Below are 17,542 nucleotides of genomic sequence, written 5' to 3'. Positions count from 1 at the left end.
CCTCCCTCCACACCCTCCTCCAGGACCAGAGCAATCAGGAGGCGGGTAGCAGGTCCGGGGTGGGGGGTTGTGGAGGTGGAGCACTGAGTCCAAAAGAAGAGCAGATGGAAGACGCAGAGCTTCCCAAAGTGAGACCCAGGCCAGGTGACCCAGTGTGCTTTGGGAATCTTTATCCATGTGCCAGGAAACAAAGGCTTAGCCCTTGGTCAAGGCCAAGGCAGACGAGCACAGGTGGGGAGAGCCACATTACAGGCCCCACCCCAACCTCAGCATGGACACCTGGATTCTGTAGAGCAGCTGCTCACAGAGGGCCCTGATCCTGGAGGAGGAGCAAGTCCCATGTCCTGGTATTTCTCCTCCCAGAGTAGCTGGGGCCACAGCCTTAGTGTAGTAGAGAGGTGCCCCACCCAAGGCGTATGATTTCGTCTTGAGATTCACAACAACTTTTTTGGCGAGTTTTATTTATTAAAATGTTTCTTCTATTTAATAACAACATGATGACTTTACCTTCCAGTTACAATTTATTGTTTGTTTATTTATTTTTGACAAGTGATCACAGTTTATATGGGCCTCCCAGGTGATAAAGAGACTGCCTGCCAATGTAGGAAACATAAGAGACCCGAGTTCAATCCTTGGGTCAGGAAGATCCCCTGGAGAAGGGCATGGCAACCCATTCCAATATCCTTGCCTGGAGAATCCCATGGACAGAGGAGCCCAGCGGGCTATGGTCTATAGGGTCGCAAAGAGTCGGACATGACTGAAATGGCTTAGCACACATGCACACATAATAGTTTATAGAGCTTCACAGCAAATTTACTGTCTGAGCATCATATTCCTTTTCTGCAGAGGAGGAAACCCAGGGGGCAAGACTGGGCAGGGTAGACACAGCAAGTCTAGAAGATGACTGGAGGTCACTTTGGGAACTGAATTAGCACATGATTCACTTCTAAACATCAGGCCTGGCCAGTGGTGAGGAAGGTGGTACTGAGGGTGCCTGGACAGAGTCCACCAAAGTCTGTGTACTGAAAGTGTCAAAAAGAAAAAAAAAAAAAGGTAGGGTCCAGATCATATAGCTGAGCCAGTAACGTAAGCAAAGACTCGGGCTGGGCACTTCCACCTGTGAGTCTCATCTTTCCATCCTTAGAAATGGATAGGGGCCTGTCTGGAGATTTGGGGGCCACCTGGAATAAACCCAGAGAGAGTGGGAAGGGGGACTGCTGCCTGCTGGGCTGAGTGTGGGGGAGGCTGGGGCCTCTGAACCCAGCCCATGGGTCCATGCTGGTGGCCCAGGTCAGGGGCCTGAGTGGAGAACTCCATGGGCACCTGGACTGCCCAGAGTTTGGGCGACACAGACCTCAGGGTCTCCCTGAGCCCCTACCTGAGCACCTCCTGTTTCCAAGGGTGCAGCCTGGCAGCCCCTGGTGCAGGCCTTCTGCTCACAGTCACTGTGGAAGTGGGGGGCCGCTGAGCCTTAAAAAATGCCGAGTGTGACAGGGGCCACCCAGGTACACTCCCAAGAACGCATGACGGGAGGGCTGTGCCCACGTCAGGAAGGGAAGCTCAGTCAAGGAGGCATCTAACATGAGGCTCATCTCAGAAGCAGAGTGGCCAGAAGAGAAGCCCCCGTGACTCAGCCTGAGTTCTTAGACCCGCTGCCCATTGTGACATCACTGGAGGGGGTGGCTCTGACCGGGAGGGCTTGACAGTACCATTTCCCTCAGCCCCGGCCTCCATCACCTCCAAACCAACAGCCACGCCCAGGGCCATGCTTCTGTGGTCCCTTTTGCTGCTCATGTCCCAGGCCAGGGATGCACACCTGGGTATGTGGACACCTGCCCGGGGGCCTGAGTGACTCTCCAAGTGGGGCTGGGTGTGACCCTGGCCCTGCTCCCTCCCTTCCATCCTGCCAGGAGCCTGAGGGACAAAGGGACAGCTTTTATTGTTCTTTAATCCCTCAGTTGTGTCCCACTCTTTGTGACCCCATGGACTGTAGCCCACCAGGCTCCTCTGTCCATGGGATTCTCCAGGCAAGAATACTGGAGTGGGTTGCCATTTCCTTCTCCAGGGGATCTTCCCAATCCAGGGACAATCCTGAGTCTCCTGCATTGCAGGCAGATAATTTACCACTGAGCCACCTGGGAAGCCCAAGGAGCAGCTCACAAATAAGTTAATGGTCACTAAGAGGCCAGCTCACAAGAGCAGTGGCTTCCAATACCCTACACGCCCCTCCTGGAAACCACTTCCCTTGTTCCTTGTCTTGTGCCAGCCCCAAGTTGCAGCTTGAGAACTGTTAGTTGTGGTATGTGGGTGCTAGTTCCCCGACCAGGGATTGAACCCCAATCCCCCTGCATTGGGAACACCTGGAAAGTCCCACAAATGCTTTATCTTATAGATCTGTAGGACTTCCATGTGGGCCTCACTGGTCTAAGATCAGGGTGTCAGCAGGACTGTGCTTCTTCTGGAAGCTTTAGAGGGAGTTGTATTAACTGGGGTTTTCTGACTTCTAGAGGTCATCAGTATACCTCGGCTTGTGGCCCCTTCCTTCATCTTCAAAGCCAGCGATATTGCATCTCTCCATGCCTTTCCCCTATAGTCACATCTCTCTCCTTCTGCAGTCCTCTGCCACCCTTGGGGCCAGTGTGACTACAGTGGGCCTACTCAGATTATCCAAGACAATCTCCCCATTTTAAGATCAGATGATTAGCAATGTTCATTACACCTGCAAAGTCCCCTTTGCCTCATAAGGTAACATATTCACGAGTTCCAAATCATGATCCATTAGGACATGGACATCTTTTGAGAGGGAGGCGTTATTCTGCCAAGCACTACAGGTTGGTCTGGGCATGTATTCCCTCTGATTTCTCCTGGATGAAAGCAGAAACTAGCACGGTAAAGTGACTTGCTTACCTGGAAGGGAGACAGAGCCAACACTTTTGACCATGTCCCAGGCTCTGGGAAACAAATGTGAAGCCTCTGTTGGCTTACTCGTGTTTCTAAGGTGCTTCACTGGGCCAGCCTCAGTTTTCCCATCTCTAGAATGGGTATAATGATAGCTACTTATGGATCTCCTATAGATATTGACTAAATGTTGCATCTTTTGCCTTCCTTTGTCTCATTCTACCAGAATGCGGTGAAAGACCCATGTTTGCAAGAGGAGCTCAGTATTCCAGAATCACAGGAGGGGTAGAGGCTGGGGTGGGTGAGTTTCCATGGCAGGTGAGTATTCAGGCAAGAAATGAACATCTCTGTGGTGGCGCCATCCTCAGCGAGTGGTGGATTGTCACAGCAGCTCACTGCTTTTACCCTGAGCAGATCCAGTAAGTACCGACTTCATCCCATTTCTTCTGACAGTGTGCGCCCCCCGGGCACCCCACACTCAGCCAAGCTTGATTGCCGAGGGGAGTTCTGGAGTTTCTGCGTCTGGAATCAGACATGAATGACTACCACCCACTGCCTTCCACCCTGGGGATTGGTCTGTCTACCTCTCCTGTGACATTCAAGTCCTTTTAGGTGGAAGTTCTCCAAATTCTGGAGGTCTCGGTTCCTGGGCCATCTGACACCTGATTCCCTGCCCTGTGTAGAGTTTTCTCTGCATTCCAGGAGACTGGTGGAAAATAGAGCATTTAGTGATTACAAATCATGTTCTAAGAAACCATGTGCATTAACTGATTTAATCATATACACCAACCCTGAGGAAGGCAGAATGAATTGCTCCCTTTTAATTCATTCGATCTTACAACAACCCTGGGGCAGCTAAAATGAACATCTTTATCTTATAGAGAAGGAAACTGAAACCCAGTAAGGTTGGGTGATTCACCCAAGGTACACATCTAGCAGACAAGAAATAGCATTTAAATCCACTTCGAGCACTTGTACTTTGCTGCCCCACCATCTCATGAAAGATTGAAGATACATAGAAAGATGAACTTTAAAGGGTTAATCAAAACCACAGGGAAAGTTTCACCCTGGGGTAACCAAGGAAACTGGTTGCGTCTGCTCCCATGGGATACTTAGGGATTGGAAAGTTCCTGGCCATTCTGCCTGGGAGGAAATTCCTAAAGAGTCTTTCTGCTTCATCAGTGGCAGTGCGTCTTGCATGCTAAGTTGCTTCAGTCATATCTGACTCTTTGTGGCCCTAAGGACAGTAGCCGCCAGGCTCCTCTGTCCATGGGATTCTCCAGGCAAGAATACTGAAGTTGGTTGCCATGCCCTCCTCCAGGAGGTCATCCCAACCCAGGTATCAAACCTGAGTCTCATATGTCTCTTGCGTTGGCAGGTGAGTTCTTTACCACTAGTGCTACCTGGGAAGCCCCATCAATGGCAGGTCTAGATTCAATTCCATTCTTTATTCTTGCATGGGTCTTCTATATATGTGTACAAGAGTTAATTTCTAAGAGAGAAGTTGTAGAACCATAGGGCTGTACATCTTCAAGTTTATTAGAAGACACCAAATGTTTTTTCAAAGTGGTTGCACCAATTTAAATTTCCCCCAGTGGTATATAAGTGTTAAAATCATCACCAATACTTGCTACTTTTTCAGAACTTTTAATTTTTGCTTTTCTGATAGGTGTGAAAGACTATTGTCTTTGTGGTCATAATTTGTATTTTTCTTATTACTGCTACATTGATATTTTCAAGCTTATTGGTATATTTTCTCACCTATAATGACTGTTCGAGCTTTGACAGTTTTTTATTTGTAGAATCTCTTTACATATTCTGAATATTTAACTTTGGTCAGTTGTGTATGTTGCAAACAAACAAAATCTGAGTCTCTAAGTTGCTGGTAGACAGGTTGATATGATAATCCCTTACCTATCTGAGGGCTAGTTTGTGTGTGCCAGTGTCTGATCCGGAGAAGGCAATGGCAACCCACTCCAGTACTCTTGCTTGGAAAATCCCGTGGATGGAGGAGCCTGGTAGGCTGCAGTCCATGGGGTCGCTAAGAGTCGGACACAACTGAAGTGACTCAGCAGCAGCAGCAGCAGCAGCAGCAGTGTCTGATCTGTGCTAAGTGGTCTTTTGTGGGCTCTTTGGGCAGGCGGTTGAGGGGCAAAGCTAAGTGCTGCCTTTGCCCAGTGAGGCAGGAGTGTCTCATTCAGGTCTCTGGGACAATGTTGGAGCACCAAGGTGGCTGTGGTCCCACTCTGGCTGTTTCACCCTCCTTCTCTACCTTTTACAAATGCTCACAACCTCTGAGCAACAGCCCCAGTAGGACAAGTCCAGAAGGCCAGTAGAACCATGTGGGGTTTAGCGTTTAGCTGTAGCAGATTCTGGGCCCCCTGTGACTTTCCTCTGTCTCTGGTTCTCCACCTCCACCAGGCCCACAGAACTAAGAGTCGTGCTGGGAACCAATAGCCTAACCAGCCCATCCCTGGAGATAAAGGGGGTCACAACCATCATTCTTCACAAGGACTTTCAAAGAGTCAGCATGGACAATGACATCTCTCTTCTGCTGCTGGACAATCCCATCTCGTTCAGCGAGCTGAAAGAACCCATCTGCCTGCCCACACAGCCAGGCCTCTCCAAGTGGCACGATTGCTGGGTGGCAGGATGGGGGCAGGTGAAATCCGGTACGTCTACTGGGTGCAGCTGGGGTAAGAGGTGCATCACTGGCATCTGAGGACGGGCCAGTAAACCTAGAGGAGAAGGGGAAAGAGAGAGCGAGCTGGGGAAGGGAGGGTGGGGGCTTGCCTCAGAGCTAATCCCTGAACACTAGAAACCCAGGGAGGCCTGAGCTCAGCCTCTTCCAAGTTACCAAGGAAACACCCCCCCAACCCCCACCAAAGCCCAGAGCTGAGATGCCAGGTGTGGGCCATCCCTGGGTGTGGTCCTCCCTTGCCAGCCAGCGCACAACCATCTTGTTGGCTTCACTGAATGCAAACCCTCCAGCTTGCCAGGGGCTCCTTGCTCTGTTGTCTCTCATCTCCCTGATCCACGCCTTCATGATTTCCACCTGATTCCTACAGGCATTCAAGACACCTACCCTGGCCTAGACCTTATATGGTCCTGGAGTGTTGCCCATCCATTCTTAGAAATGAATCTGTTCTTGTTACTTGTCAATACATTGTCGCTTGGCCCAAATAGGAGGAGCTGGACCAGGGTATAAAGGGATTATGAAAGCCCCCACTGAACTGTCCCCAAAGAAAACTCAATAACATAGGTGTGGGAGGGGTGGGAACAGTACAGAACTAGCTCAGGCCTGAGCAAGACTACAGGTCCTTAGGGGATGCTTTGCAACAAGCTGGGGTCCAAAACACGGTAGATATTTTAGGAGTTTAATGACTGGAGGGTAATTGGTGTTAACACTGATTCAGGGCTTCAGACATGATTCAAAATTTAGAAGTGAGGAAGAGGCAGGTGGGTTCCTGCAAAATTAAAAATATGCAGTAAGAATAAGACTTTTGAAATTTCTGTGTGGTCAGAGTTAATGAGATGGAGATAAATCCAGACAAATTCCTGGAAGCTGGCAGTCCAGGAAGAGCCTTGGCAAACCCCCTGTCGAGCCTGTCAACCGCTGACCGAAAACATCAAAATTCTGTAAAGCAATTATCCTTCAATTGAAAAATCATTAAATTAGAAAACAAAAAAAGACTCTCAACCAACCTACCCTACCTTTGTCTGGGGGACCTGAGAGTTTCTCACTGAGAGTGCAAACCCAGTTTCAGTGGCACTGTGTCAGAAGTGCCGTACTCACATAATAGAGAGGGGTGATAGGCAAATACAACTTGAAGAGGTAGGATTATATAAGAACTGATCAACAGCCAGTTCTAATAAGTCAAATCGGTGGGGTTGCTGGAGCCAAGATGGAAGTATTCCTGGAGGCAGGAATAGGATTTTGAATGGGAGGAATAATTTAAATAGATGGGGACTTGTTTGAAAGAGCCTGGGCCAGTGGAATGAGTAAATTGCAAGGGATTATTGGAAGGATGTGGAGAATGAGGTTCTGTGAAAATGTGAAAAAAGGGTGCATGGGTGGCTGGTGGGATGCTGGGCAGGATGGCCTGGGGCCCACTTGGTTGCATTATCAGCACTGGGGCTGGTGTCCAGTGACCACTCTAATGGGCCTTCTCCATGGTTCAGGTCTCAACGAGGCTATGGAAACTGAGCTGCTGAAAGCACCCATGATCATAATGAATTGGGATAACTGTTTTAAGGAATTTTCCAAACTTACCAAAAACATGCTATGTGCTGGATATGAGAATGAGAGCTACGATGCTTGCCAGGTAACGTGGGGGTACCTGGGGTGGTACAGTGCGTCCCCTGGGGTGGCCAGTGCAAAGGCACCCTCTGTCCATGGGAAGCAGACAGTAAGAGTTTGGGAAAAGTGTGGGAATCAGGCTTAGTTGTAAGAACAGGGACCTGGATTCAGGAATACTTAGTGTCAGGTCCTGTGAGTCGTAAGCAGCAACCCTGAATAAATATTTCTGGCCTTCTCCAGGTAGGGCCCCAAGACTTTTTCCAGCTCTGAGACTTGTTAAAAAAGAAAAAAAAAAAAAGACGAGGAAGATTTGAGATCCATACAAGAAATTCTTTTCCTTCGTTAATTTTAGCTACCTCTGTTGAGTGCACTGAGCCTTGCGATCCAAACTTTTTTCTTTCCTTTTTTTTGTCTATGTCAGGTCTTAGTTGTGACCCTTGGGCTTCTCTCTAGCTGTGGCATGCAAACTCAGTAGTTGAGACTCGGGATCTTAGTTACCCAACCAGGGATGGAACCCACATCCTCTGCATTGGAAGGTAGATTCTCAACCACTGCACCACCAGGGAAGTCCCGGGTTCTAAACCATTGGTGAGACTCGGTTTCTTGACTAAAGGAGCCCGCCATGTCCTGGGCAGGCAGTTGGGTAAATGACCATAGCATATTGGATGATGTATGTAGCTTCCATTGAACAAAAGTCTGGTAGCTTAGTTTCTCTTTAATAATATGGACACAAAATTTAAAAACATTTTTGATTGAAGCTAGAAAAGAAATAGAGGAAAAACCCTCGTAAGAAATAGAGGAAAAACCCTCATAAGCTAACTTCCTCTGGTTCTAAGGATGGGAGAGATTCATCTTGGGAGTGCTCACTTGAGGAGCCCACTTAGTCCTACTCATCAGTTGGGCAGCAGATCTGGTCATTGGTGTGAAACCATAAGTGTGGATGTTAGATGCTCTACGAGTGGCGAAAAGGCTGTCTCATGCAAAGGCTGTGAGGTAGGAAAGAGTGAACTCCAGCAGCAATGGCATCTGTTTTAGAAGGTGTCCCCCCATGGTGAACATTGTGAGGACCCTAGAGAGAGACAGAACCAATGTCACACAAGCCTTGTGTTTTTCCCATATCCTGGACAATTTAAAACATTTCAAAATAAAACAAGATAAATGGGACTTCTAGTTCTGGACAAGATGAAGTAGACACATTTCTCTTGATCCCTCTCTCTAAATACAGCTGAAAGCCCTGGACATTATAATGTGAAACAAAAGTTAAGGCTCTGGAAGGGAAAGAGAAGATGAAATTGGAAACAAATATCCTACTACTTAAGGCATGATACAGCAGTGAATTCCCTGGATTTTCTTTTCGCCTCTTACCTCCCAGCCTGGATCATAGTACGTAAGGGCACTGTATTTCCTAGGACCAGCTGGGGGAAAAAAATGCCAATGGTCATAGATACAAACTAACAAAACAAAACAAGAAAGACTTCCTCTCTTTGGAGGAAAAGAAAGGACAATCTAGCAAGGCAGCAACTATTTAACAATAATCATTCTATTCCAGCAATATACCAGGAAAAACCCCCATAGCACTCCTACCCCAGCAAGCAAAGTCTAGTGGGCAACCTCACCCTCCCCGCTTCTCCTGCCCACCATGGTGGTGTCAGAGGAGGCTGAATGAAAGTCAGGACTTTACTGTCTAGTCATAACGAACTATCCTCTGTCCCCTCAGTGTCAGTGGAAGCCACATGAGGAACTTGGGCTCCCACCCAATAGTCACACTCCTGTTCTTTCCCTTGCTGTCATTGCTGGCCTGAGTGGGGGGTCTTGACTTCTACCCCAATTTAATGGAAAGGAGTTGGCATCCCCCTTCCCCCACTCCAGTTTCATAAGAAGCCTGTTAAAACAGATGATTCATATGAGAACCAGAATCCTGTAAGGTAATACTCAAGACGTTATCTGTAATAGAAAAGAGAGTTTCATTAATATACATGGATTCCATTTATTAATGCACACAAGATAAGGAAAAATAAAACTAAAAATCTGAGTAAAGAACCTTTTGGGGGGACTTCCCTGGTAGTCCAGCGGCTAAGACTCTGTGCTCCCAATGCAGGGAGCCTGGGTTCAGTCCCTGGTCAGGGTACTAGATCCCACATGCCACAACAGCTAAGAGTTTGTATGCCCAACAGAAAAATCCCTCATGGGGCAACTAAGATGTAAATAAATAAATGTCTAAAAGTTAAAAACAAAGCCAGGCAGCTTGCTTTAAAAAAGTCTTTTTTTGAAAAATTGAGAACTATGAATTCCTGGAATAAATTCAATTAAAACATGAAATGAATCATGCACTTAAATGTAAAACTATACAAATTTTTTTAGGAAAAAATAAATCTTTGGGACATAGAGTAACACCAAAAACATAACTCATAAGAACAAAAATTGATCAACTGGACCTCATCAATATTTAAAAAAGACCATATTAGGAGGATGAGGAAGGAACCATGCTCCCAATGCCAGGGGCCTGGGTTCAATCCCTGGTTGGGGAATTAGATCCCACATGCTTCAACTAAGACTCGGTGAAGTTAAATAAAAATAATTTTAAAAAAATGGGAATGAGGGAGGGGATATATGTACACCTATAGCTGATTCACTTCATTGTACAGCAGAGACTAATACAACATCGTAAAACAATTATACTCAAATAATATATATATATAATAAATTAAAACTAAGAGGATGAAATTACAAGCTATTGATTGGGAGGTAATATCCAATAAAGGAACTATGCTTAGAATATATAAAGCACTCTCAAACTCAAAAGCAGAAAGACAAACTCTCAAGTGCAAAAATGGGCAAAAGACAAGGACAGACATTTTGTTGAAGAGGATATACAGATGGCAAATAAAGTGGAGAGATGGTCAATGTCATTCATCATCAAGAAAATGCAAATTGAACTACAATCAGAAAATGCAAATTAAAACTACTACACACCTCAAAATGGTTAAAAAAATTTAAAAAAAAGTAACACCAGATGCTGACAAGAACGCAGAGAAACTGGATCATGAATACATTGCTAGGGGCGGGAGTGGGGGGTGAGGCGGGATTTAAAATAATTTAATCACCCTGAAAACCAATTTTGTAGTTTTTAAAAAACTGAAGGTGTTCTTGCCTTATAACCTAGCAAATGCCATTACTGAGCATTTATTCCAGAGAAATGAAGGCTTATGTTCACACAAAAAACCATGCAGGAGTGCTTATAGCAGATCTACTCGTCATAGACTGAAATTGGAAGCAAACATCCTGCAAGATGTGATCAACTGAATATGCTGTGGTACATCCATACCATGCAATACCACTCAGCTGTGTCAAGAAGCAATCTATCAAACTGTTGATATAGCAATGACATGGATGTGGCCAGAGATCTGTGCTGTGTGCAACAAGCTGACCCCAAAGGTCCCACACTGTGTGATTCCATTTACGTAACATTCCTGAAATGACAAAATTAAAGAAAGGGAGAACAGGTTAGTGATTGCCAGGATTAAGGAGAGTTTAGGGCTGGAAGGAAGTGGAAGTGGAAATGGCCTTAAAAGGGCAGCATGGGGGAGCCTTTGGTTGATGGACGAGTTCTATATATTGACTGTATCAGTGTTCATAACCTTGATGGTGGTATTGTACTATACATACTTCTGAAAGATGGTCTCATTGGGGGAAACTTGTAAAGGGTATGTGGGATCCCTCTGTATTATTTCTTTCAACTGCACGTGAATCTACAGTTATACATAAGATGACAAAGAGAAGACAACTCTCCCCAATTTGCTGTGCTGTGCTATGCTCAGTCATGTCCACCTCTTTTTGACCCCATGGACTATAGTCCACCAGGCTCCTCTGTCCATGGGATTTTCCCAGTAGGAATACTGGAATGGATTGCCATTTCCTTCTCCAGGGGATCGTCTTGACTCAGGGATCAAACTTGCATCTCTTGCTTCTCAGCAACAAGGATTAAAAGAAAATCTTGGAACCTAGCCATGCCACAGACCTAGGGAGCAGCCAGTTCATGTTGCAGTAGGAGACAAAGGATTCCAATAGCAATAGAAAAGGGGGAAAACAACATTTAGTAGAACTGGAAGAAAGTCTTAGAGGCTTGAAATAACACCGTGTGTTCAGGGAACTTTCAATATTTCAGAAGCCAGAGGTTACAGGGGATGAGTGTGGAGAGGTAAGCAGAGCAAGGTCACCGGGGGTGGGTGGCCATGCGGGGAGACTAAGGGTTGACCCAGGCTTTTGCCCCTGCTGTTCACCCAAGAATGTAAGACTCAAGTCCCATCAGTATGCACATCTATCTTTTCAATCTCTTTGATTTATCACCATCCGATATTCAAATGGCCAAAGCCAACAATGGCAACACAAGTGTCAAGAAGATATTTTCTGTGGCTACCATCTGGAGCTTAGGATTTTTTGCCTAAATCCCTCCCTTATCAAAATGTACTTTAATGAAAGCTTCTAAAATTAACTTTCTGTAACTTGAGTGCTATAAATAAATGTGCTGTTATCATTTTAAGGCTTTTTAAAAAAAAAATCATGATGCGAAAAGTTTTGTTCTCTGTTTAGAAAGCTTTCTATTGCTGATAATCAGCTGACAGTGATCTGGGCAAGGAAAGTTTTCTGAAATTATATATTATCATCACTTAAAACCAGATAAGCCAGACAAGAAAATCCCCTAGGATTTAAAAATAATTGCCCTTAAAAATAAAATCACACTTTTAAACTTAGCAAAGTTGAAAAAAAAAATGTAATCACATAATGAAGGGAAATTATAATTGGATTATGAAAACATTGAAATATGTCCAAAGTAACAGCAAGACTATGCTATCCTCAAAATACAAATTAAAATTGAATCAATTGAATTTTGTGGTTAACTTTTTCCAGCACATTTCCTCTTTGTAATCCCCTATTAATTACAGTATTTAAAAACATTCAACTTAAAAAAATCAATGGCACAATCCAGCAAAATATAAAATCAAATAGGTCCCCAGCTAGCTATGCAGTAGCTCTTGTGAAGGACCAGCAGGCATCTGAGAAACAGGCCTCACCACGCTGCAGAGTTTTCTCGTCCGTCTCCTCAATCCCGGCAGAAATGTCATCTTATTCATGGTTGGCCAGCGTCTCAAACAGTGCCTGGCATGGAAAATACCCAACAAAAATGTCTGCCAAAGAGATGAACCTTCCTAGGAAGCTGAAAGCTGCCTGTAATATAACAGTAATCTTGGCAGAGGGGACATCCGAGAGAGAGATCCCGACGCAGACTGCGGTGGACAGCGGTTAAGAGCTGGCAGCCAACTGGGTTGTCAGGCAATGTGGTCACGGGGCTGCCAAGCTGAGTTGGAGGTCAACCTGAGCTATTGGGTTCGCCAAAGAATTTGTTCGGGTTTTCCTGTAAGCTATTATGACCGAACATTTTGACCAACCCAAAACTCTCTTTAAAGAACTTTTTTTAAATTTTTTGCGCAGTTTGAGAGTCAAAGCAAAATTGAGAGGAAGGTATAGAGATTTTCCATAAACCCCCTGCCCCTCCCCACACGCATTATCTCTCCTGTTATCAGCATCACTATCAGAGTGGTACCTGTGTTATAACTGATGAACCTACCTTGACACATCACAATCACCTAAAGCCCATGGTTTGTATTAGCATTCATTCTTGGTAAAGCCCAGTCTGTGATTAAACATATAATGACATGCACCATAATGGATGGCACCACAAAGAGTATTTTCACTGTCCTGGGCTACTTGCCAGGGTGTTATGCACCCATCATCACCCATGATACTTGCATAAAAGTCTTATTTCACTCCATAGAGCCTTAGACTTTTAGAGCCAGAAAGACATGTAAAAAAAAAAATGTTTAATTGCATCTGTTTCACAGAGGAGAAAATGTGGTTATTTTAATCATCAATCATCCTCTTTACTCTCTGAATGGATCCAAAGCAGTGTAATAACTTCACAGCTCTTTCACACGTATTCAATAATTTCATTCTCTCCAACTACCCTGTAAAATGAGTGTGGGTCTCACTCTCTCTGAGAAAATAGACATTTCAGAATTTAAGTGATTTGCCTGAGGTGGTGGGGCCAGGCTGGAAGCCAGGTCATGTGCTTCTCGCCCAAAACAGTCAGGAGCGATCATGTGATGTAATTAACACAGTGATGAACTTAGGAGGTTCTGTGGTCAGTATGTTTCTAACCAGATCAGTCTCTGGCTACCAGCCTTAGTGTCGAAACAAAGTTCCTATTACGTGGACTGTCCTTAGTCCTGGGTCCTTGCTGGCTGAGGCCAGATCCTCCTCTGAGATAATCCTTCCTGCCTTTCCTAGAGAAAGAGAAAAAGATTAAATGTTCTTTGCATGAAAGAACATAAATTTACAGATGTCCCTCTGGAGTTCCAGCAGTCTAAGAAAGGACTCTCTGCTTCCTAAATATACAAGTAGTATTTGTAATGCGTGCATGGGAAGTCACTTCAGTCATGTCCAACTCTGTGCGACCCTGTGGACTCTACCCTCCAGGCTCCTCTGTCCATGGGATTCTTCAGGCAAGAATACTTGAGTGGGTTGCCATGCCCTCCTCCAGGGGATCTTTCCAACCCAGAGATTGAACCCAAGTCTCTTATGTATCCTGCATTGGCAGGCAGGTTCTTTACCACTAAGGCCACCTGGGAACCCTAGTGGTAAAGGGCCCATATTTGTAATACATAAGGCTAAAATAATAAATACTAATATATTTCTAGGGCATTTACTACATAGAATTTACCCTATGCCAAGTGATTTATAGATTTTTTAAATTTCACTGCCAGCACTCTTGGGAAATACTTGGTACTATCTCCATTATAACGATGCAGAAACAGGTTTAGAAGTTACGTTCCCAAGCATAGTTCTCTTCCAGCTATGTAAGGAAATAATCAGTATATTAAATAGATTTTTTAATAATATTCATACCATCATAACATGAAGAAAAATGATTAAAAACAGCACTTATGGAAGGAGCTGTTTGAGTGGAAATCCTATTGATTTGGTTCTTGTCCCATAACTTGAACTAGAACTCACACAAAGAAAAGAATAGCAAACGAAGCAACAGACAAACAATTAATCTCAAAAATATACAAGCAACTTCTGCAGCTGAATTCCAGAAAAATAAACGACCCAATCAAAAAATGGGCCAAAGAACTAAACAGACATTTCTCCAAAGAAGACATACAGATGGCTAACAAACACATGAAAAGATGCTCAACATCACTCATTATTAGAGAAATGCAAATCAAAACCACAATGAGGTATCATTTCACACCAGTCAGAATGGCTGCTATCCAAAAGTCTACAAGCAATAAATGCTGGAGAGGGTGTGGAGAAAAGGGAACCCTCTTACACTGTTGGTGGGAATGCAAACTAGTACAGCCACTATGGAGAACAGTGTGGAGATTACTTTAAAAACTGGGAATAGAACTGCCATATGACCCAGCAATCCCACTGCTGGGCATACACACCGAGGAAACCAGAATTGAAAGAGACGCGTGTACCCCAATGTTCATCGCAGCACTGTTTACAATAGCCAGGACATGGAAGCAACCTAGATGTCCATCAGCAGACGAATGGATAAGGAAGCTGTGGTACATATACACAATGGAATATTAACTCAGCCATTAAAAAAAATACATTTGAATCGGTTCTACTGAGATGGATGAAACTGGAGCCCATTATACAGAGTGAAGTAAGCCAGAAAGGAAAACAACAATACAGTATACTAATGCATATATATGGAATTTGAAAGATGGTAACGATAACCCTATATGCGAGACAGAATAAGAGACACAGATGCATAGTACAATTTTATGGACTCTGAGGGAGAAGGTGAGGGTGGGACGTTCTGGGAGAATAGCATTGAAACATGTATATTATCATATGTGAAACAGAACACCATTCCATGTTCGATGCATGAGACAAAGGCTCAGGGCCGGGGCAATGGGATGACCCAGAGGGATGGGATGGGGAGGGAGGTGGGTGAGGGGTCCAGGAAGGGGAACACATGTAAACCCATGGCTGATTCATGTCAATGTATGGCAAAAACTATTACAATATTGTAAAGTAATTAGCCCCCAACTAAAATAAATAAATTTATTAAAAATAAAATAAAAAATAAAAAAAATAAAAACCAAAAAAAAAAAGAAAAGCATGCACTGGAACTTCCCTGGGGGTCCAGTGGTTACGACTCTGCACTCCCACTGCAGTAGGCATGGGCCTTGTACGTCACATCCAGGAAGTGCTGATCCTCTTCCTCTTTGTTAAGAGTTCATATGAGATCTCATTCATTCCAGTCCCCTGTTTATGATCATGGAATAGGAGGCCATCCCTCCGGTGAGAAAGGAAGATGGTTTGAACGATTGTAGCCACCAACCCACCACCCTCGCGGGAGGGAAAGAACATGCGCTTGGCATCAGGAAGGCTTGGTTCCAACTTTGGCCCCAACACCATGTAACCCTGAGTAAGCCCTTCATCCTCCTGAAGCCTCATTTTCCCTGTATTAATATGGACAAAAGGAAGCCATACCCATGTGTGGGACACGGTGCAGACTGGATACATATTTTCTATATAAATAGATAATTCTCTGAGTCATAGACCAATGTGATTCCACCCTGGAGGTGCCATGCATTCAAAAAAACTTAGCTCACATGCCCCCTGCAAACACCCACACACAGGATTAAAAAGAGACATACTTCACCCGCACGCCTCTGGAAGAACATCAAAGGAGACCTAGTTCCTATCCACAGCCCCAACTGCAGCCTGTTTTCCTTCCTTCCCTTCTGTCCAGCGTTTCTGATTTAAGACCCGCAAAACGGGTACCTACCCTTCCTTGGCCTGGGCGACACATCCTCCGTGTTACAGCTCCCCGTCTTGGTGTTGCACGTGGAATGGAGTTTTTCTCTCGCCAGCCCTCCCCCTCCGCCTCCCTCCCCAGTCCCGTCCCAGTCACCGCCTGAACTCTACAGACCACAAATCGAGGAGGTGGGCTGAGCAGGGCACATGCCCCAACCCCACAGACCGCTGCCATGAAGCTGGGATGGGGTGGGCACTGACTGGCAGTGACTTGATTTCGTTTGATGGCTTGGAGTCGGGAGGTTCATGAGCCCTCTTCCATGAGTGAGCTGTGCTGTGCCTCAGATGGACAGTTGAAAATGGGGCTCACTGCTGATCTGTGTTCTCTGTCTGCAGGGCGACAGCGGGGGACCTCTAGTCTGTACCCAAGAATCTGGCAAGAAGTGGTACCAGGTGGGCATTATCAGCTGGGGAAGGGCCTGTGGCCTGAAGAACACTCCAGGAATATACACCATGTTAGAAAACTACCACTCCTGGATTAAGAAGGTGACTGAGTTAGAGGGAAGACCCTTTAGTGCTGAGCAAACGGTAGGGACCTCCAAACAGAAAGCAAAGATTTCTCATGCCTCAGAATTCCCGAAGCCAGGCAGTCCCACACTCTGGCTGCTCCCCTGCCTTCTTCCCTATGTGATGTTCTAAGTTATTTTTCTACTACTAATAAAACAGATGCTATTCTTTAATCAAGGATGATGTGTGAATATGAGCCACCAGCAGAGGGACTGACTACAGATTATAGGCTAACCAGAAGTCAGGTGGGCTGGAGAGTTTAGGGACTGGTCTTTGAGTCCCTGTAGTAGTCATAACTCTTTTTGTTGCAGATGAGTTACCAAGCTCAAACCATCTAAAGCCAGAAAGGGTTGCTTTATAGGTGTGCATAACAGAAAAAAAACAAAACAAAATCGAAAAACAAGAGTGGTGTGTTGGTTGCCTTCAGTTTTATGGCTGGACCCAGGAGCTCGGCAGATGTTAACTGGGACTATTTCTCAAAAAGGGCTTCCAAGAAATGGCCACAGTGACCACTAGTACCTTCAGTTTGTATCCTACCAGCTTAGCAGCTCCCAAAGAGAGATCCATGTTCCTGATAATTCCAGCAAAACTCCTTGGTCTCCCTCACTTGATACAGAGGCCCATGCCCACTGCCGCTCCAATTGCTGTGGCACATTCCTAGGCTAGGCCTGAGTCACATGCCCACAGGAGCCAGCAAAGGGCCAGCCACCTAGAACAGTGTGCCCTGATAGTGAGTACAGGTGGTGCCCCCCACCACAGAAATCAGGGTGCGGGGAACACATCAATGGGACTGGATACTGGAGATGCCCCTTGATACTGGACCTTCTGGCTGCCTGATCTCTTGGACAGTCAAATCTCAGGCGCTCAGGAGCACCTCTAGGAATGACGTCCAGAGACCATTGCTTTCAGACCACTGGAGGAGCAGGGTTAGAGTGGGATAAG

General features: G+C 45.4%; 1 protein-coding gene across 1 annotated transcript; it reads left to right on the top strand.

Moving 5' to 3' along the window:
- Positions 1–1,669: 1,669 nt before the first annotated feature.
- PRSS55 (serine protease 55) lies at positions 1,670–16,773 on the top strand. Its single transcript, XM_081495990.1, has 5 exons — positions 1,670–1,820; positions 3,125–3,317; positions 5,320–5,570; positions 7,081–7,223; positions 16,430–16,773. Exons 1-5 carry the CDS (start codon positions 1,766–1,768, stop codon positions 16,730–16,732), a joined length of 945 nt encoding a protein of 314 aa, XP_081352116.1. The 5' UTR covers positions 1,670–1,765; the 3' UTR covers positions 16,733–16,773.
- The last annotated feature ends 769 nt before the right edge of the window (positions 16,774–17,542 follow it).

This window comes from Giraffa tippelskirchi, chromosome 1, assembly GCF_054371585.1.
Source record: "Giraffa tippelskirchi isolate mGirTip1 chromosome 1, T2T-mGirTip1v1.2.pri, whole genome shotgun sequence".
In the NCBI taxonomy this organism is placed as follows: domain Eukaryota; kingdom Metazoa; phylum Chordata; class Mammalia; order Artiodactyla; family Giraffidae; genus Giraffa; species Giraffa tippelskirchi.
This window is presented reverse-complemented; position numbering and strand designations above follow the sequence as displayed.